We start from the raw sequence: 23149 nt of genomic DNA on the forward strand, positions 1-23149 counted from the left end.
ACTTATCAAGGCCCGGAAGCCACTCAGGGATAAGGGTTATTGCAAGTACATTACGTTAGTGAGGAGATTTGATGAAATGTTTACTTAAGGGGGCGGTTCATTAGGAATTTGTTAACATTGGACTTGAAGACATCCAAGTTGTAGTCCGGAGGGAAGCAGGCAGACGGAACAGAGTTCCACAGGTGTGCAGTTCTAAGAAAGAAGCTTTGTTCATGGAATCTGCGTTTTGATTTAGGCACAGATAAAGAGTGGGGGAAATTTTTCACAGTGGATTCGGCTAGACGGGTGTTTTTCGTGAAAGATTGGCGAGGGGGGACCAGAGATTGGAGTTCAGACGAGCATCTGCCATGAAAATAACGATAAAACAAGGACAGGCTCGCAACGTCTCTTCTGTGGGAGAGAGGTTGCAGGGTAGAGAAAAGGGCATCCCCCACTAAGCCACGAAGTCTATTTTGTACTCTGTTAAGGCAGGATAGGCTATCTTTAGCAGCTCCTGCCCAGATATGGTAACAGTATTCCATGCTTGGACGTATTTGGCTTTTATATAGATAGAGAATTGCATCCGTAGTGAGATATCTTCTGGAGCGGTAGAAGGATCCCACCATCTTTCCAGCGACCTTGGCAACAGACTTGATGTACGTGTTCCATTTCAGATCAGGAGTAAAGGTCAAACCCAGAAGCTTGTCAAAACACGGGGTTTTGTTCACCTTAATCAACTGACCTTCAGCCACCACTTTGCACTGCATTTTGAGGATTGTTTATTAGTGTTTATTAGTGGAAAGGTCATTGGTTGGTTTTGTTTAACGGCATATCAACCATTTTGTGGTTATTCCATGTTGAATCCAATAATTTTAGAAAAGGTTTTTATATTTCAAGTTCTTTATAACTTCATACATTTATTCATGGTGTTTAGTTTGTTCTCAACGTATGACCAGACGAAGTAGTCCAGTTGTAGTACTGCCTAGGTTTTTTTGGACTTGTGGGTTGGCACCAAATCCTGCTGCCACACCCAAGCCACCTGATTGCACCGGGGGGTACCACACATCTAGGTATATTTTGGTGTTGATTTTCAAAGCCAACTTCGAAGATGTGAGGTGGCATGATGTGGCCCTCACTTGAAAGCACACCAAAGACCATAACCACGGGTTGAAACTTTGTTTTCATCACCTTGAGCACATCCCTCAAGCATTGAACCATCTGGATTTGCATTTTGAAGGTGCTGACAATGATCCTGTTAACTTGGATCCGTAGAGAGCATGAATTGTATAGCGACACATCTCCGATTTCACTCGTTGAACATTGTGTCACTTTCAGACATGATAGAAGACTCCTATCGTTCTTGGGATTTGTACACAACTGGCCAACTAGTAGATGGTCTGCAACAAAAGAAAACCGGTTTTCATCAAATGGAAATGGAATCATGTCGTCTTTTCTAAAGCAACAATTTTGTTGTTCCATCCTGTATCGTTATAATCCTTGTAATCTTACTTTCAACTAGAGCCAAAAAAATTTGAAACCTTAGTGAGTAGAGCTACCCTCCTTTTTTTGTTCTGCCAAAATATGGTGACTTTCACACCTGATGAAGGTCGGAGGTGACATCGACTGAAACGTTGTTCAGATAAAACTCAAGAGGAGAACAATTGTGCGATTAATTTAAACAATACAAACATACCTCATCTCAAAAATTCAGGACAGAAATATTAGTTGTTGTGAGTAGGAAGGCTGAGTGGATTCATCATTACGGAAGCCAAAATGTTTTGCTGGATCTTAGGAATTACATTACTCAACCACATCTGGAATGTCGACACTCGAAGGCACTACGGTGTCACCGATTGGGAGCAAGCTGAGAGAATGGTGGCGTAGATAGTTCTGACATGTGCTAAGGGTTAACAATGACATTATTGTGAAACTCACTCTTAAATTAGAAGTCGCCGAGAAGCGACCAAAGAAAAAAGCGAATAATGAGATGACCAGATGCCCTATTTCTGTAAAACCATCCTTCATGCGGACTAAGCCTGTGATCATGTCAAGTAAAGACAAAAATACATTATTGTAAGCTCTACCATAGCTCAAGATGAACACAAAAGAAATCGACTGAATTTGAATCAGTTAAAAGTACTTACCTTTAATGCTACCGATTGTCCTTTTTGTTTTGTTCGGAAAACTTCACCATATGCCCCTTCTCCAATCTTGACGCAATTTTTCATCATACTACAAAAGAATGAATATGAAATTAACTTTATTCATTTTTGATATTTCCATAAAAGGAAATTTTTATATTCATCAAAGATAAATTGTATAAAGGAATTGAATATTTTCCAATTGTCTGTAGCAGGCAGGATTGCAAGAAGCACCAATAGGAGTGAATTCTCACATGCCATTTTGAATATATTTCTGACTTTCTGACTTGTCCAATTAGAAGCCAGCTCTCAGTCACATGACCAAGTTTATAAAAGATTAAACCGGTAATCTCTCTCTCTTTCACTACCAGGTGCTCAAGCTTGCAACATCTCCACATGGTACACCACACAACCTCAAAATTAACCTTCGCAAACTTGTAATTTTTGCTTCCCTTGTTTTATCTTCGAGTCCTCATATTCCATGACCAATGTTTGTGACAAAGGGGAAGAATTGCTGTTTTATAGGTTGGAAACAACCCATCTAACACTAACCGTTGGCTATTTTTAACTTTAATTCTGCACACCTCTCCCTATACGGCCCACATTTAATCTTTCTCCAAGATTATCAAATCTAAAACTTTACCCATCCTTCTGATGTCCTTTTTCTCCATGCAACACATGTCCTCAACCTTCACAGGCCAGGTTTCACTTTCATACATCATCATACTGCATACACATGCTTGATAGACTCTTCCCTCGGTTGATATTACTGGTAAGTAAAGGCAAAACATTGAGTGCATAATGATAGGTATCTGGTTGCAAAGAGAACTGCAAGAAGAGCAATATCCAAAGCCAAGATGAAGGTTGAGCAAGTTAAGTTTCCAAATATATTATGAACCGATGAGAAAAATTAAGTATTCAGAATAGCTAAACAAAAGGACAATGGCACATGAGCAACAGATGAACAAGAGATTCTTAGAAATGCTATTATGAGAAATTGTTGAATACAGCGTTTTCATGGAACTGAGAAAATCTAGAAATTGCAGAAGCAGTATTTAGTCAACTATAAAAATTGAGAAAAGGATAGGAGAGTAGAAAAATGAACCTTCACAAACTTGTAATTTTTTGTTTCCCTTGTTTTATCTTTTAGTTGTCATATTCCATGAGCAATGTTTGTGACAAAGGGGGAAAATTGCTGTTTTATAGGTTGGAAACAATCCATTAACTGTTGGCCAGTTTTTGACTTTAAAGTAATTTGTTTTGGTTATTTGAAGAGACAAAATGTATTCCAGATACATGACAAACAGATGACTAGAAGAATGAATTTAGCTAAACTTGTTTTGTCAGCCATAACTGGGTAGAAGCTTTAAGTAAGTTTATTATATTCTTAGTATCGCTTACACTGAAGATTGTCGAATTTTCAAATCTGTATGAAATTTCGAATAGAACACATTATCTAATCCACAAGGTTAGCATTTTCTCATTCTGTCAGCCATGACCAGGTAGAAGTCCTAAGTAATTCACAATTATATTCCAAGTATCGCCTGTACTAAAGATTGAACTATTAACTTTCAAAACAGTGTCACTTATAACTGAATTTTACCAAATATTTTATCCATTATTCCACTGTTCCTTGCAAAAAATTCTAGTATGAATTTTGGAAGTCTTAAAACCTATTCTTCTTTTTAGATGTGCAACTACTGCTTACACTTGTAGCAGATATCATCATAATCAGATGGAGTTTTCCTCCTGAGCACGAACCGCATCTTGAATTATCAGAGTTCAGTTTTGATTTTGTATTTTATTGTCGTCCGCACTGAGGATTGAATCTTCAATCTCCAGAAGAGTGTCATTTTTCAACTGAATTCTACCAAGTACTTTACTACTAGAATTATTTACAAGGACGCTTGGTTAGTCGATAAAGTGCTTGGTAAAATTTAGTTGTAAAGTTGCACTCGTTTGGGTGACACTCAAAATACAATTGCGAATTACTTAGGACTTAGGATTACTGCTCAATCATGGCTGACAGAATGAGAGCATGCTACCTTTGTATATAAAATAAAGGGTTCCATTTGAAATTCTGTGCAAATCCCTAAGTTTGACAGAAAGTTTTTTTTTTTTTTTTTGTTTTTTTACATGGAGGTCACCACTTGTCAAAGCCCGGAAGCCACTCAGGGATAAGAGTTATTGCGTGTACAGTAATCAATGGGATAGTATCATAGTAATCGTTAGTATTAGAGATTTGATAAAGTGTCTTACTTAAGGGGACGGTTTGTCAGGAATTTGTTTATGTTGGACTTGAAGACATCCAAGTTGTAGTCAGGTGGGAAACAGGCAAACGAAAGAGAGTTCCACAGGCATGCACTTCTAAGAAAGAAGCTTTGTTCATGGAATCTATGTTTTCATTTAGGCACAGATAAAGAGTGGGGAAAATTATTGATAGTGGTTTCAGCTAGATGGGTGTTTATCATGAAAGATTGGTGAGGGGGGACCGGAGATTAGAGCTCAGACGAGCACTTGCCATAGAAATAACGATAAAACAACGACAGGCTCGCAATGTCTCTTCTGTGGGAGAGAGGTTGCAGGGAAGAGAAAAGGGCATCCCCCACTAAGCCACAAAGTCTATTTTGTACTCTGTCAATGATTATTGAGTTTGACAGAATACACCTGAAGGTTGGCGGCTACACCTACTGAAATACTGTGAAAATAACACTCAAGATGAGAACAGTAATTCAAGAAAAAAAAAAAAAATGAATATTCAATCCTCATCTCAAAAATTCAGAAACAAATGGAAAAACTCCAGATGTAAAACGTTAGTGATTTGACCTTTCAACCAGAAAAAGAAAAACTGAACTCTGCCTTTTCTGAATGACAAAAACGTAGAATATTCCACCCCTGCTACTAATAATGTCTTATGAAGACAATGCTCACAAGGAGCACAAAAACTGAGTTGAAGTTAACTATCTTTCCCCAAACAGAACAAGTGAATTCTTTTCTGAATTATTTAATGTAAAATGGGAGTACATCAGGCTGCTCAATTGTTATGCAAATAAAAATATGACTATTAACTGAATGTTATGCAAATAAAAATATTAACTGAATGTTATGCAAATAAAAATATTAACTGAATGTTATGCAAATAAAAATATTAACTGAATGTTATGCAAATAAAAATATTAACTGAATGCTATGCAAATAAAAATATTAACTGAATGTTATGCAAATAAAAATATTAACTGAATGCTATGCAAATAAAAATATTAACTGAATGTTATGCAAATAAAAACATGGTATCCCAAACCAAAATTTTATTTTCATTTTATCTAAAATAAATGAATGTGGTCATATAGATTTTTGTAAACCATAAACAAAAGTACCAAATTTATTTTGGTAGCTCAATTAGCCATCAAGTTATGATCGTTCAAAGTCTGTCGGAAAGTTGAAAATTTTCTATCATGGTCCAGAAGCCAAATTTCATAGTATATAACTAAAAATGTAAGCTACTAACAAGTGAAAAATCCTTATAAATGTAACGTCATCTTGTAGTAAATGAAAATTAATACTAATGAAAGCAATAATTATTAGATGAAGCCAACCTAAACACTAGGCAAAATCCCACTACCAATGGGAGAAAAGTGCAAGTATGACACGGAAATGCAACTTTGACTGTTCATATCAATTTCATTTCAATAACTAATGAATTGAATCTTCTTAATATGATTCATAACACATTAGAGATGAAGATAATTTTTTCTTTTAATTATAAATTGATGAAACCACTCAATTGTGGACCATGTAAAAGCAGTCGAACAGACAATTTGGTAAAAAGGGCAAAAAAGGGTTAAAAAATGATTCAAAAGTATACGTTACTGAAATTGCTGTAAAAATGTAACCATTGGAGGTAGAAGCTTAAAACTTTGCAACTTTACTAATTTTGGGGTGAGGAACTAAAAAAATGTTTGCCTTGTTTCTAATAACAAAAGTTTTTGCCACAGAAATATTTTTACTTTGGGGAATTTAAACTTGCCAAAAAAGGACTGACAACAATAAGATTTAGAAATTTGTTATAAAAAGTTGCACAAGTCATTTTTTCAAGCATTGAAAAACTTTCAACTTAAAAGACAAGTAAACAAGATATTTTATAGGCAGAAGTCTTACTATTATTCCTTTCCTTATTGATTATCTCTCGGAATTCTTTCATAAGCTTCTGCTATGGTAGATATATCAAGAACACTCCAAATCCTATTATCACTCGAAACTGGCATTACCTCAAAACCCCATCTGTAAACAAATGCTGACTCTACCTGTGCAATGTCATCTGACAAAGGCCATCAAAAAAAATCTTTTCTACCTTTGGTTTGCAATAAAAATGTTATTATAGCGCTGGATGCAGATATAACCTCAATGACTTGGTCAATCGTAAAAGTTGGTGTCATAGTAGACAGCAACCCATTGTCCTTGATGCTCAGAACTGAAGATATCCTGAGATGGTTCTTCATCACAACTGCAGGAGTTATCTGAATGTTCAGCAGATTCACTAAGGGACTTTTTTTGTTGCTTTGGAGATGGAAATGAATCAACTGGATTTCTTCTCAAGTAGTCAGAGAGAGCAGCTTCCAGTTGAACTTTATTTCCACTGGTGTTGATTTCAACACCTAACACAACTTTGAGATATCTCCGTTCAAGTTTATCAAAAACACCTGATAGAACATATACGTCTCGGGGGTAATTCTACAGTTTATTGCCGAAAATGAAGACACCATTTTTTTTGTGTACCTGTCGTTAAAATCCGAGGGAGAAATCATTATTTTAAACTATGACCGAAGCATGAAATAAATAAAAAAAAAATTAAAACTAGATAATTATTTTTCGGTTTCATTTAAATTAATTTGTTATTGACCCATTAAAGTTGCTTTAATTGAAAAAAATGCTTCATTAAAATTATTTATTTGTTCGGAAAAAAAACTATTTTATAAAAATCCAATGTTGCTTTCATTACAAAATTGTTTTATCAAAATTATATTTTCTTACGCAAACTTTTTAATAAATGTTTTTACAATTATATTTTCATAAATTTTTATACAGTAAATGTTTTGGTTTTCAAATGGCGTTCGCCCAGTTTAGACAATGTCATTTTCATTTTCTGTTTTTAATAATTTTTCATTTTTTGTTTTTAATAATAAAAATATATATATATGTTTCATGAAAAACATTCCAGTTTTCATTAATTAAATCGAAACATTTTTAATCAAATAATTACGGATATATGTTTTCTTTCACTTTCTTTATTTACTTTTTTCATAGTTCTTTCCGGAAGTAATTAATATCTACTTTAATTTTTTGTTATTTATTTCTAACTTCGGTCATAGTTTAAAATACTGATTTATCCCTCGGATTTTAACGATAGGTGCATGAAAAAAAAAACAATAGTATCTCCATTTTCGGCAATAAACTGTAGAAGTACAGTCTCTGGCATTATTAAATAAACAAAACAAAAAAAAAATGATCTTTACAGTGAAATTATTTTTTTCATTTATGCGCCACGTGCACATAGCTTAATTATATTTTTAGTTATTTTTTTAAGTGATGTACACTGTAATCAAAAAATAATTTAACAAAATCTTCAAATTCATCAAAAACACCCGATAGAACATAAACAAAAAAAATGCAAATTTTTACGTGAAATTAATTTTTTTATTTACACATGACTTGATGCACGTAACTTAAAACTGTGCTATATTTTGTTATTTTTTTTTTTTATAAAGTAACGTAACTGTACAGTCTAATAATAAAAAAAATAATTTAACAAAATGTTATATATATCAAAAATGCCCAACAGAACGTAAGAGAAATAAGTAAACAAAAAAATGAGGAACATTTTTTAAATGTAAAAAATTTTTTTCCATCAGTCACACGCAACTAAAAATGTTTTTTTCGTTTAAAATGTACCCAGTTTAATTTTTAAAAGATAATTTAACAATGCTGAAGTTTATCCAACCGAAAGAAGATAAAGCAAAGAACATGTAAAAGTTTGAAAGACGATATAGAAAATAAACAACTAACATTATTTTCTAAATTGTAAATTTTCATTTCTTTTATTTACGCACTTGTAGCACTAAAAATATTATTTTAAATAATAACTTTCTATAACTTTTAAATAAACAAAAACAAATCCATAGTAAAACAAGTTGTTTGTTTACGTTTTTGTTGAGTCGTGCGGCTCGTTCGTGCTGACAGTTGATTTTCGTGATGACATTTCCTATTTCGGTCACTTGGGATTAAGTTGTAAATATCGATGTGTAGGTACATTCATTTTTATTAGTGGCGCTCCTTGATTTATGAATGTAGTAATATGAAACCAACAGATTATTAAATAAGAGATATTTCTCTACAAAATGGTGCGAGTTTCGGAATTTTTTCAATTGAATTTCTTTCATATTTCTTTCACTGAAGTTTTCAAGTTGGATTTTTTTTATGAAAAACAACTTAAAACCTTTTTTAAGCTCACCACATTGATAAATTACCATTTTTCTTGAAAATGGTACTATTTTTTTTATACATAGAAACTCACAATATCGCGCATACCAAATTTGAAAAAAACACTAACAATTTTTTTTTTTGTGTAAAAAATAAAGCTGCGTTCACCAAAATTAGTGACATAACTTGAAGTAACCTGGGAAAAAAAAAACTATTAAAAGACACAAGAAAAAGAATTATATATCGATAAAGCAAAAAGATGAAATTTTATTTAAAATCAAAACTTTATCAAAATACCCAAAAAAATAAAGAGATATAGCAAGTTGAAGTTAAGGGAAATTTAACTTTATTTACCAGTTTTTGCATCCTAAACTAGGCTAGTTTGGGATACCTACTATCAACTAAAAGCTATGCAAATAAAAACATGGCTACTTACCTCGATGTTATGCACTCTTTAAAAGAAATAAAGCCATCTTGTTCACACTGTTGCAAGACCTTTGACCTGGGAGAGAGGTGCGATACTTTGGGGCTTAGAATTGCCTAGAAAAAAAAAAACAAAAAAACAGATTTATAAAAATAGAAATAACATGCTGTCTCCTAAATTTATGTTGTAAAAATCATGTCTGTCATGTTATAGATGATAGATTTTTTAATATTTCATGCATAAAAATAGGATTTGAATATCTCTTAAGTTGGATTTGGACTATTTACAAGATCAGGTCTTGAAGTTATGTTATGAAGATTTACAAAAAAACCTAAATCATAAATATTTATGAAGCAAAGTTATGCAACAATTAAACTGTTGATTGAAGAGCTAAGCTGCAGATTTTAAATCACCACTCTGGATCCAATTATTAATGTTTGTTATTGAACCATTTTTAAAAACTCAGTATTTAAAATTAAATGTATATAAAAGTAACGTTAGAAACAAATGTTCTGATATTTTTAGATTTCCTTTGCTCACAAAACTACTTATTTCTTGTGATGGACTGAGCCGATTCTCTCACACCACTGATGTAAGCATTGAAAAAATAGACTATGCTATGCTTAAAAGAGAAATTTGTGTAATGGTCAGATGAATGAATAAAAGTGAGGCTGGATGGTGATAGAATCGGCAGTAATGACAGTTTATTCTCAGATTTTTTATTTTTGTTTGTGACTTCTTTTCATTTCTGAATATTTTCAAAACCAGCAAGAGAATTGTTACGGCTTTACCTTTTCGTGTGCTACAAATAAAAAATTTTTCCTGTCTTTTTCTCTCTTACTTTCCCTCTCTGTACTGCTCTAACCAAGTATGCCGACCTATTCCACAAATCCCAAAACCTCAACATGAAATATCTCCAGAATAAAAACTCGATTAAACCTAGAACCCCATCTTCCAACGTAGACCCCTACTACCAGGTCTCCTTATCCAATATCAATGTTAACAAATTCCTAATGAACCGCCCCCTTAAGTAAACACTTCATCAAATCTCCACACTAACGTAATGTACTTGCAATAACCCTTATCCCTGAGTGGCTTCCGGGCCTTGATAAGTGGTGATCACTGTGTGTAAAAAAAAAAAAAAAAATGAACATAAAAATCAGTAAAAAAAATTTTCTGTCAAATCATCATGCATATTAGTCATCTTTTTTTTTGATATTTGTCGTCCGAAGGGTCAAGCTGCAAAACGATACCCATTTCGTGAAAATCCGTTGCCTCTCTCGAAAGTTTTAGGCATACATACATACACACATTTAAACAGACGTTTGAGATTTATATATATATATAGACTAGCAGGGCTACCCGGCGTTGCTCGGAACCGTATAAACAATGAAAAAACAAAAGCAGATATTGAACATATGTTTTATTCTTAGGGGAGAGGAATCTTTCATCTCTATGTATTATTTGTTTTATCTACCCTAGGACTGGTATTGTTTATGTTTTATACCTAGCGTAGGTAATTTACAGTATGTATATGAAATTGTTTTACCTTAGGGAGAAGAGAACAGGTAATATACAATATAATGTGTCTATATTACATCCCTGGCAACGCCTAGAAACCAGCTAGAACATGTATTTCAGTCAATCTATATTACATCCTGGGCTGTGCCGGGAAACCAGCTAATCTCTATTTAGTGACTTGACCACCAAAATACCTCCCTAAGTGTGTCCTTTCTTTTGAACTTATTAGATATAGGTATCTAGAAATGTGTGTGAAAGTTTTACTGTAAAGTGTTGGAAAAGTCATCGTCATTAGCCAATCAGCAATCAGTTGTTAGCAAATAACGCTTCCGTTAATAGACACAAACACTTTCCTGATACTTTTCTTGACAATAAAGAAATTGTTTCCAATTACATGAAAAAAAAAAGATATTTTCGTCATTACAAAAAATACTTATTGGAAATTTTCTTGCAAAAAAAAAGAAAAAAAAAAGAAATAAAAAAAAGAAATTTTTTTAGATACTTTCAGTTTTCATGTTTTTGTCTTAAAAAAAGAAAAAAAGAAAAGATTTATTTATTTCTTTAAAACATGGTGAAAAAAAAACAAAACAAAAACAATTAATATACATTTCTAAAAAATTAAAATATTTCTTTCATATAATTCGACTTACACAAAGTCTTCTCTTTTTGTGTTAAAATTTTGTTTTCAATGTTTTGAAGTTATTGCCTGGCAGTGTTCACATCAATTTTTCTGGCAACATTTCTAGTAAACTGCTAGAAGATGTTGATGCTAGTTTGGGTCGGGTTTTAGATCACTACTAAACTAATTTTTTAATTTAAAATGAAACTTTCCTTTAGGTTTCCTTTACATCTAAAATATAGACAACCAAACTAATTTAGATCTATGCAGAATTTTCATTCATACGTTGAACTCATATATTAAAATAGGTTAGAAAGGCAAAATATTTTTGGTTGATTGGTGACCATATAGATAAAAGCTGTGCCACAATGATAAGCTCCGCCTTTTTGCGGGGAGCTCTATAGCTCTCCACATGTGAAAGCCTTATACCCATATTTCCCTGTCTTCGATAGAGAGGGATGGGACAAACACATAAAATCAAGTATCTCAAAATGTCAGTGCACATTCAACCCAAAGATTAACAGATGCTTATAAAATCCTAGCACAATTAGGGTACATAGGTGCAAAAGGTCAAACTTGCTAAGCTGACACACACAAACGAAATAAGATATCAGGCTTTTTGTTTCTGGTGTATATCTTTCACTCTATTTCTCTTTCGATGAGGGAAGAATTGTAAATCGTCCAAGGATGGAATACTGTTGCCACATCTGGGCAGGAGCTGCTAGAAAAGACTTGGCCTGCCTTGATAGAGTTCAAAATAGACTTCGTAGCCTCGTAGGAGATGTCCTTTTCTCTTCCTTGCAACCTCTATCTCACAGAAGAGATGTTGCGAGTTTGACTCTGATGTATCGTTATTTTCATGAAAAGTGTTCGACTGAGCTTCAATCTATGGTCCCCCCTCGCCAAACTTTCACAAGAAACACTCGTCTAGCTGTAAACACTATCAATAATTCCCCCCACTCTTTATCTGTGCCTAAACCTAAACGTAGATTCCATGAACAAAGCTTCTTTCTTAGAACTGCACGCCTGTGGAATTGTCTTCCATTTTCCTGCTTTCCAGCTGACTACAATATGGTTGTCTTCAAGTCCAATGTAAACAAGTTCTTGATGAGCCGTTCCATATAAGTTATCAAATTTACCAAATTTTCATTACTAATGATTACTATATTGTCCAATTTCTACTGTACACTCTTTAACCCTTATCCTTGAGTGGCCTCTTGGCCTTGATAATGTGGTGACGCCTATGTAAAAAAAAAAAAAAAAAGTTGAAATCAGGACCCCAAAGGCAATGAGTTGCATACCTCAACTCTCAGAAAAATCTCAACTCTCAAAGAAAATGCTCCGTGTCATATTTTCTTATGCTTAAATAAATTTCTATTTTTTATAAGAAAATGTCTGTGTAAATTAATTTACACAAGTGTCTAATTCCAGCACAGTTGTCCTGCCCGTAATGACACCGACAGAGAACTTGAAGGAAGACAGACCAGCAGATGTAGCCGACAACCATTTGACTCATCGTTGCCATGTGTTATATCATTTCTTTCCTGGGAAGCTGGTTGCCGTGCCCGGGACAACTATTTCAGAGATGTCCCTACAACATGGACACACCAAGACATTCTGCCCGGTAAATGATCGTGTCATAAAACATTTACCTTTAATTCCAATATTTTATGCCATTTTTCAGGGGTCTAATTTCATATCAATGAATTGTTTAAACAAGAAGGAGTGTTTATGCATATTATGCGAGTCAAGATAAGTACACTAGAATCCTGCAGAAGTGGCTGGAAGCAATGAAAATGCGAGCAGAGCCTGTGTTGCTACTAATAATAGCATGGAGCCAGGTCAAATACAACAGATTGCTTTGGCTAAAGCAGGTCTACATATAGGTAATTAAAAGGGTTTAAAATTAATGGATCTGATTTTTTGCTAATACTATTTACTGCCAATTTTGAGTTATCTATTCTTCTATATCACCAACTGACTTATATATTCACTGGATTTGCCAGTGAACGTGTTAGTAAGCAATCAGACTAAGCACTAAGGCTGCTAATGAAATGCTCATCAGAAAATGGTTTCAAACCTTTTCAGAACAGGTTAAAGAGTATGTGTTGGTGGTAGATGTTGTGCTTGTCAGGTATACTAGAGATGATTGAAAACAATGAGAAAGGAAGCAGTGCCGCTTCTACTAACAGTATGAAGTGGAGTCGAATACAACAGATCACTTTGAACAGCAGTTATGTTGGAGAGAAGCGAACAATGTTAGGAGGATCGACAATGGAATGGCAAAAAGAGCTGTGAAATTTGCAATTGTACCTTGTTGCAAATTTCTAACTATTGATCCTGCGTGAATATGATAGCAACAGGGAAAATTGAATCATCAAGTATATGTCATGCCTTCAACATTCATCCTAAGCGAGTTCAACTGGTTTCCTCCAAAGGTGTCAAGGGAATATTAAATTCACAAGCAGTCCCAAGTTACATGTATATTTCGATCAGGGGAGATGACACTGTTAGGTTTTTGCAGTGAGGTGCCGATATCCTCCTACATATAGCACCTAGTATTTCTAAATGATTACCCATTTGGTATTGACCAGGCTCAACATTGCTTAACTTCAATGATCTAACAGGAACTCGTGTGTCAATGTGATTATACCATATATATACATCAAGTATACGGCAAAGGTTGGATATGGATGTCACTCACTATGGGGATTTTAACTCATTGTTTGTGGGCATACGGCATAATCACGTTGACACACCGGTTCCCATCAGATCACCGAAGTTAAGCAACGTTGAGCCTGGTCATTACTAAAATGGGTGACCAATTTGGGAAGTCCAGGTGCTGTATGTAGGAGGACGTCGACACCTCTCTGCAAAAAGTTGCAAAAACCTAATGTCGTCATCTCCCCTAACAGGGATATATATGCGACTGGGGACCGCTTGTGAATTTCATACTCCCATGAAATTCCCTCCTTCGAAGGAAGTCGGTTAAACCCTGATTAGGGTTGGTGCTGACTGCACACACACACACACAAACACATTGTTTGTGGGCGTACTTTGTTTGCCATGTGCCGAGAACATAACATAATTAGTAATACTGTATATATAGTAAACAACAAACACAAATCTTAATTTGCATATTTATTTTATACACAGTTTCTTATTAATTAACATTCTGTCATAATACAGTTGTAATTTTACATTGCCATATTTTCTTATACATATACTTTTGTTGATAGTAAAACTGTCATTAGGATGCCAAGAACAGGTACTACACTTTGAATTATTTATTTGCAGAAAGTATAAAAATAGCTTTAAATTCAAAATAAATTAGGCCATCAAAAGTACAAAAGTAAACAGGACCATCAAAAGTGTTGGGAAAACGGGTGAGGTTGGTTATTCTTGGTTCATGGTGATTACGATGTCTATCTTAGATTTAACTAGTATTATTTCAAGTCACAATGTCACATTTACATTAAGGGACCGTTCTACTTAAGATAACTCCAAATGATTGGAAATTTTTATTATTCATTAATATATGTATATACAAAGATTTAGTGAAATGGCCAATAAGAAAAGATACTACAATTTGATCCTATCTAAAAGGCCAAGGAAGCATAAAAATAATGCTTTTATGACTAGGTATTTTTAAATGAATGAAAAATTTAAAAAAATGATTTCATATATTATTGTATTGTTTTTTAATGGATGTGGATGGTGTAATATTGGTTCTGTTGTGATAAGACCATCTTCCCAGGAATTACCTCTTCTTTTTTAAGCAGAGGAGATAATGTATCTGTTCTGTTGCCATGAGACCATCTTCTCAATGGCTTTTGGGCTGTGGGGTAGTGAATTATGTTGCTATGCGACCATACCTTTTATGGGTCAATCCTCCCAGCTATTACCTCCTCTTTTTGGAGGGCAGTATAGGATTTCATTCCCCATTATATAATCCTTCCGTGATTGTCTTCTCCATTTTGTGGTGGGAGTTAGTGAACTATTTGTTCTATTGTCATTATATCATCCTCCCAGGCATTAACTTTTCCTTTGGTGACAAGGGGGGGGGGTTCATTATGATACAATCCTTTTATCACTTCCTCTTTGGGGGAATAAGTGTAGCATACGTTCAATCATAATGATATCGTTATGATATCATTATGATATCGTTCTAGGCTAGCAAAAATATGCAACCAACAGGATTCCAGCCGAGGGTTTTCCCTCAGCCTCACAGCCACTATTGTTGACGTGGCTTGCTTTCTGTAGGTGTAGGTATGGTCCTGTGCAATTCTAGGAAATTTATTCACTTAGGCTTTGCCTTCTCACCATTTGAAATGGGGTGAGTTTATTGCTCATTGCCTGAAACGCTCCTCCCAGAAGATGCCAATGGAGGTTTTTCAAATCTTACTTTCCTGACCTTGTGTCACATCTTCCAACCCTGGGAGAGAGATAAATACTGGATGCATATATTTGTTAGCATATATATAAAATTATCTAACATGTACAACAATCTTGTGATATTTTTAAAGTCACACCCATATAGCAATCCATCTAACATATTGATATTTGATTCCAACTCGTTTATTTCTTTCGTTTTTTTTTCCTTCCACTATGTTATTGGTACAATTATATTTTATGCCACATGCATGTGTGTGTGTAGAGAGGACAGCACAAACAATAACTAAAAATGTTATCCATTCAGACCCTATTCTAGTAAATACAGATTATGTTAACTAGTATAAATTTCGGCAAGGGTTACATAGAGTACATGTCACTATAACCTGACGGCATTTTTAAATAAACCCAGTGCAGCTAATGTGGGTAGAGAGAGGTCAAGAGTTACTTCTCTAGACAAAACATGATAGAAATGTAGGGGTTGAATGATATTATATAGAAATGATGTCACGTGTTTAGGGGACAGAACAAGAGTTTCTAGTCAGTCCGAGTTAGGAAGCGAGACAGGCTTCACATGTCTGAAAATATAGAGAAAATCGAAGTGAATGTTGCCTCGAGACTCTGCCTGTAGTCCATATTGAGACTAAGAAAAACAAGAAACAATTATAATTAGATATTGGTCTCTCCTTCCATAAACAACCTTTTAAAAAGTCTCCATTGTGTTTCTATACATGAGTCTTATTTGCCTATGATAAGCAAGAGCTCAACAACCGCAACAAGATGAACAGTTTGTGCATGGAAAAATGATAATTGGAGAATGAAGACCAGCAACCATGTACGTATGTAAAATAACTATGCTACCTAAATAATAATATCTATAATTTACGAAATGAGGTTGCATGTATCTTTAATTTGGGCGACTTTTACACGCTCTTTTCGTTAAAGCGCTTTTCATTCCTCTCCCATCGTGGCCGAACGGTAAGCCAGTTTTTTTTTTCCACCTTCGCGTCAAAGCTTCAGGTTCAAGCCTACCCTACTTACTAAAACTTTTTTTTTTTCTTTTACACCGACAAACACACATGCAGTGCCAGGCACCCCCACTAGTTTATTATATAAAGGCATATCTGTGTTTATGTGTGTTTGTATGTCCGGCTAAAAGTAAAAAAAAAAAAACATAAAAACAAAACAAAACATATAAAGTTAGTATATTCTTGATTGGCATTGCCCTGGGTGAATAATATCTAAAAGTTAGAAAAAATTATTCATTCTCTCGGCATCAATTGAGCCAAGTCTAAACGGGGTGGGTGGAGGTGGGTCCACTTTTTAATGTTATTATGTACTAATTTATGTTATTATGTACTAATTTGGAAATAAAATGCTGACTCATTACTCCAGGGATATCTATAATAAAAGAGGAATTTTGTGTGTCTGTATGTCCAGCTAAAAAAAAAAAAAAATAGTTAGGCAGAGGAGAAAGTGGTGGTTAGGAAGAGAAAGATAGTGAGAGGTAGAAGTTTTAATAGAAATAGGTTACACTTTTGGCCTAGGCAACACTGGTTATCTCTGCTAGTACATTATATTATAGGTAGTTGTCTGTGTTTCTGTTTGTTTGTATGTCCAAGTAAAAATCAAATACTACAAACAAACACCCATAAAGTTAGTATATTCTTGATTGGCATTACCCTGAATAAATATCTAAAATTCAGAAAAGAAATTTGGGGTCAACTGGGCCAAGTTGATCATGTTGGCTTTTCAGTGTTATTATGCATGAATTTCAAAAGAAAATGTTGATTAATTTCTAGAGGAATCTATTATATGAAACAGTTGTATGTTCAGCTAGAAAAGAGAAAGAGGAGTTCGGGAAGAGAAAGAGAAATACAAGTTTTAATAGACATATGTTACATTGTTGCCCTGGTAGAACGCCGGGTAGTCCTGCTAGTCAGTGAATAAAAAGTTAAAGTTAAATGCATACTTACAATTAAGCTTTTCCTTGGGGTCGTCGAAGCATTCATTGCAGGTGATACCCGTGAAGGGTGCTTCACATCAGCATCACTTGTCTTGTTTTTGTTATCTGGTGTACAAGGAAAAGATTCCATCTTGGTGTCCTCAACAGAGATCTGCAACTTGGAACAACGTGTCATGTACGGACTGCGATGATAGCTCTGCAAATGTGTGCTGCTTTTGTCTGTAAATCGCTCCTCCTCAATGATAGGGATGGGGCTGGTGCAATTTTGGATAAGGTTTGAGTTGCTTTCACGTAAGGACAGAAGAGCATTCACTATTTCTGTTTGTTTGACATTGTTGCAATTAACAGGACTGGCACATGTATAGAGGTAGGAAATATCTTCAGATCCATCCTCTTCACTTGTTCGATCGTTCCCAGAGATGGAACTAGCTGGATCTGTCTGGTCATCGCTAGAGTTGCAACTAACCGAATCTTCTAGTTCCTCGTCTTCCTCCTCGACATCGCTCAAAAAAATGGAATTCATTCCTTTGTTGGTTGTTTCCAACTTTAAATCTTCCCTGATGTCAAAAATTGTCCCGACCTCGTCATCTGAATCATCATCATGATGCTGCTTTTCCATACTGTGATTCAACGACAAAGCTGGGGAATAAGACTCCATGAGATCCCGAGAGGCATCAAAATTCAATGAACTTGTCTCTGGATTCTCAGGTTCTTTGTCTTTCACAAAGCTTCCGAAAAAGTTTTCCAGCTTCTGTAAACAGATATATGGATTTAGCTTGATATCAACAAATGCGCAATGCTCTCCACAAGGATGGTCAAGAGAGCAGTTAGCACAGTAAGAAAATTCCGTATGCGATCGGCTACTTTTATTTTTAGTAATATCTCCATCGTCATCCCAATCCTTTTTAGTGTTGTGAGATGCTTGTTTTTTAATAGGGCTAGATTGTGGTTCTTTGGATTGCAGGGATACGATCTGATCAAAACGCTGACTTAAGTTCAAAGAATCATCACTCTCTAGATCCGGGTTCAACCGGAGGGCAGAGTCATCAAAACTGTGCTCAGATAAACCTATGTTGGCACTTTTAGTTGTACTGTTCTTCATTGGCTGTGTGACGGAGGCCATTTGATTGTTATATCGAATAGACTCGTCTGGGTCGTTAAAGCTAGTCATGCAAGACCGACCACCTTGAGAAGAGTTAGCATGGCTCTGTTCAAAAAGGGAATAATCTTCGGAGATTTGATATGTTTTAATATTTTTTGGCAACCGTGAAAGTGCTACGAAAGGTCCTAATGGGGTACTTGTTGTAATGCCTGCTTTTTGGGGCTTGACTAAAATACTGTTCTTCTGAGAGAGTGACTCGAAGTTGTTCAACCGGGTACAAGGCTTTCTATTCTGCAAAAAGACCTCTGGTGATAGAACTTTGCCCATATTGTCCAATTCTTTTGGTGTTGAAGTCTCTGTTGTTTTAGCATCGGCCTGCACAGGGGAATCCGAGATGCAAAGGTTGTAGCTATCAAATTCACTGAAACTTATTGATACATTTTTTTCTTTGGAATTAATTGGAAGTTGTGATTCTTCAAAATGTAATTTAGTGCGATTACCAAGCCGACACTTCTTTGTTGAGGCTAAAACATTCTGTTGCAGTAAATTTTTTAGTGGACCTCCTCCTCCTCCACCACAATCAGTAAAACTGGATACAGTTTCCTAGAATTGAAAAAAAAATTAATTGTATATTAACATTAGTTATCACAAACCATCCAATTCAGTGCATGAAAATAAAAAGAAATTACCTACAATTTCAACTTTTGATAATTTTTTGGATTATTTGGGTCAAATTTAGATGTAAACAAATTTAGATTTTTGTTTAAAATTATATATTTAATAACAAAAATAAAGAAAACTTGTATGATATATGTACGTACTAAGAAAAAAAGAATTATGAGAAAGTGAGACACTGTGTTTTGATTCAATAAATATTTTAATAATGGGAGACAACTTAACCCGAACTACTAAGACTTTAAAATCAACCTTGTAATGTCTACAGTATACTATGAATTGCTAAAACTAAAAAATGATTTCCTATAGAAAAAATAACTACTTGATATTATTTATATGATTTTTGGAATATGAAATTTTCGTACTGTGATGCGTATGTACATCATAAACATTTTTCTGTATCTTTTTTTTTTTTACATAGGCATCACCACTTATCAAGGCCAAGAGGCCACTCGAGAATAAAGGTTACAGAGTGTACAGTAGAAATTGGACAATATAGTAATTGTTAGTAATGGAAGTTCGGTAAATTTGTTTACTCATATGAAACGGCTCATCAAAAACTTGTTTACGTTAGACTTGAAGACAACCATATTATAGTCAGCTGGAAAGCAGGAAAACGGAAGACAATTCCATAGGCGTGCAGCTCTAAGAAACTTTGCTCATGGAATCTATGTTTAGGTTTAGGCACAGATAAAGAGTGGGGAAAATTAGTGATAGTGTTTTCTGCTAGACGGGTGTTTCTTGTGAAAGTTTGGCAAGGGGGGACCATAAATTGGAGCTCAGCCGAGCACTTGCCATGAAAATAATGATAAAGCAGAGACAAACTCGCAACATCTCTTCTCTGAGAAAGAGGTTGCAGGGAAGAGAAAAGGACATCCCCTACGAGGCTATGAAGTCTATTTTGAACTCTATCAAGGCAAATGTGGCAACAGTATTCCATCCTTGGACATACCTGGCTCTTATATAGCTAGAGAATTGCATCAGCAGCAAGATATCTACTGGATCGATAGAAGGATCCCACCATTTTTCGAGCAGCCTTAGCAACAGATTTAATGTATGTGTTCCATTTTAAATCAGGAGTAAAGGTCAAGCCCAGAAGCTTGTCAAAACATGAGGCCTCCCCAAGACGAAAGCCATTCCTTTTAATTGATGCCAGATGGGGATCAGAGCGCTGGTGATGTAAAGATAAAAGCTTAGTTTTAGATGCATTAAAAGTAACAAGCCACCTCTTTCCCCATTGTACCACTTGCTCAAGATCAGAGGAGAGAGAATCAGAGAGAACTTGATCGTTTACGGTCTTAAATGTGCTACCATAGATAGTAGTGTCATCAGCATAAATGTCTACAAATGATGTTAGGATGTGCTTTGGAAGATCATTAATGTAGATCAGGAAAAGAGTTGGGCTCAGGATGGATCCCTGAGAGACTCCAGCATTAATACTGAGAGCTTCTGATTTCTGACCATCAACCACTACTCTTATGAACCTATCAGAGAGAAATGATTTAATAATTGAGAAGACATTTCCAGCTATACCGTAGCTGGAGATCTGGTGAAGTAAACCTTTATGCTATACTATATCAAAGGCCTTTGATATGTCAAGAGCAATTGCCCTAGAAAGGTAGCCTCCGTCGAGAGATTCACTAATCCTATGAGATATAACTGTAAGCACATCTGCTGTAGATCTAGCAGAACGGAAACCATATTGCATGTCACTAAGAAGGTTATTTTTGCTGAGATGGTTGATTACTTCTCTATTTAACACAGATTCCAGCAACTTATTCATGACGCACAGGAGACTTATTGGCCTGTACTGAGAAGGAGATGTTTTTTTAATTAGGTGTAATTCTGGTCAAGAACCAAAAATCTTTACAAATATAATGTCATATTGTGAAAAATGAAAATTAAGATTGACATTTTCGTTCCATGACTGGATTTTTCAGTAATTTTGCTTTTTAAATTAGATTGGACTGTATTTGTACCAGATTTTTCACTTGCTTAAAGATTGCATTTTTAATTTTTGTTTTTTAGTTAGAAAATATTTTTGGTACTTGCACAAAATTTGAACTAAACTGTTTTTTTAATCTCAACCTAACCCTAAATCAATCCTTACCTAAATTTTAGGCTTAGTTCAGCAAAAGTCTGTTTAGTTTAATTTGAATTCTGTAGAAACACAAAAAATTCATAATGCTGATCCCCCCCACCCACTATAGGACCTAAATATTTTAACATATTTTTTTTTTATAACTACATCATTCTTTTATATTACATCAGGCAAATGACGGCACACGGGTCCTGCCAGTTTACTATTAAAAGAAGAATCCAGTTTAACCTCTATTGTGCTAAGAAGATTAAGATTGCCAATTTTCTAATTTCCAACAATTTTGGAACAGTCATAATTCAGTAGCTATCAAAATAAATGTCATTGTTCATATTTTGCAATATACTTAGCTGTAATTTATTTAAAAAATTAGTTCGCCATACCCAAGCAACTGCTAATATAAAATATTTAAAAATAATCAAATAAAAATAAAAATCAATAATAGATTACAATGTAAAAATTAAATGGTTCACTAAAAACCTATCAAAAAACCATAGTTACCAAAAGTCATGAAAAAAAATTCAATATAAATAAAAATGTCACAATCAGAAAGAAATATATCTAGCCATTTTAACTTTCTTTGTATGCAGACTATATACGTGTGTGTGTGTGTTTTTGTGGGTGTGTGTGTGTATTATTAAAATATTTAACGTATTAATGACTTGTTAATCATTTTTTTTGCCTTTTTCATGTTTGGAGGATGATTCAGTTTTTCACAGATACCAACTAACCAAATCTTTCCAACGAGGGTTTTCAGCTGAATGGTGACCTTTTGCAAAAGACTCCACTGGCAATGACGTGCTGGAGAGTGAACGTACTGATATAGTAACTCCGAAAACCTGTTGATGGTTGTATTGCCACATGGACTTAGAGTTTGCAAGTTGTTGTGCACTTTGGACTTTCTGGCGGTATGTGTGTGGTTCCAGCATCCAGTGAATGTTTGAATACATTTAAGAGTTCAAGACTAGATGATGTTACATCTGTGATTTTGCAGTTGGGAGATTGCAGCAAACTTATAATCCACCATGACTGTGGACAATAATCTATGGGAATTAAGGGTTACAGCAAAGGTTTTAGGGGACATAATATGGTTTCAAACTCCCATTTAAAAATTAAAATATTTCAGATTTGCATTAAATTTGATCCATAGTCATCAAACAGTTAAGCAAGATTAGTGGATCTTGGGTTTACTTATGGCAGCTTCATAACTCTTGCTTCCCTTATTTTGTCCTTTAGTCCTCCCATGGCATGTGAGATGTTTCACACAAGGAGGAAGATTTGCTGTTTTCTGGGTTAAAATCCATCTAACACTTACCATTGTCTAGATTTTAACTTTGAAGTATTAAAATAAGTTTTTTTTTAGTTTCTTACATCAAGTGACTTCCTACTTTGTTTAAAGCAATTTCCATAAAACAAATCCGTTTTCAAGTCTAATGTAAATAAATTCTAATCGAGTCATCCTCTTAAATAATCAATTTCTGACTAATTACAACTAACCCTCAATATTTTACAGTCTACCTGTCAAACTTAATAAGCCTTCTCCTCTAGTCGAGTTGTAGGTTGTTTGTACACACTCCTTAAGTTGAAGTTTTGAATTTTAGACATTTTCTAGAATCAAAATCATGTAATGGATTTTGATCAAAATTGGAATAAGGATTCTAGACACAAGGCTTATACCTCGTGATAACCTTTAGAACTCATTTCCTGCTTCCAATTTCTCCCAACTGTATGAATATGCAGAAATTTAAATGTAAT

General features: G+C 34.6%; 1 protein-coding gene and 1 pseudogene across 3 annotated transcripts in view; one reads left to right on the forward strand and one right to left on the reverse strand.

Moving 5' to 3' along the window:
* Positions 1-23149, reverse strand: part of LOC145266909 (uncharacterized) — a 79857-nt gene that overhangs the window by 39988 nt on the left and 16720 nt on the right. For all 3 annotated transcript variants that reach the window (XM_080122696.1, XM_080122695.1, XM_080122697.1), the window contains 3 exons: positions 17530-19224; positions 9034-9137; positions 2124-2211 (listed from right to left, as the gene is read on the reverse strand). In XM_080122696.1, coding sequence (XP_079978822.1) covers positions 2124-2211; positions 9034-9137; positions 17530-19224 — 1887 coding nt within the window. The remainder of the gene's footprint in view (positions 1-2123; positions 2212-9033; positions 9138-17529; positions 19225-23149) is intronic.
* On the forward strand, positions 13894-14012 carry LOC145267367 (5S ribosomal RNA; annotated as a pseudogene).

Source organism: Euprymna scolopes, chromosome 42 (genome assembly GCF_053919585.1).
Source record: "Euprymna scolopes isolate OS-2025 chromosome 42, ASM5391958v1, whole genome shotgun sequence".
Lineage (NCBI taxonomy): Eukaryota > Metazoa > Mollusca > Cephalopoda > Sepiida > Sepiolidae > Euprymna > Euprymna scolopes.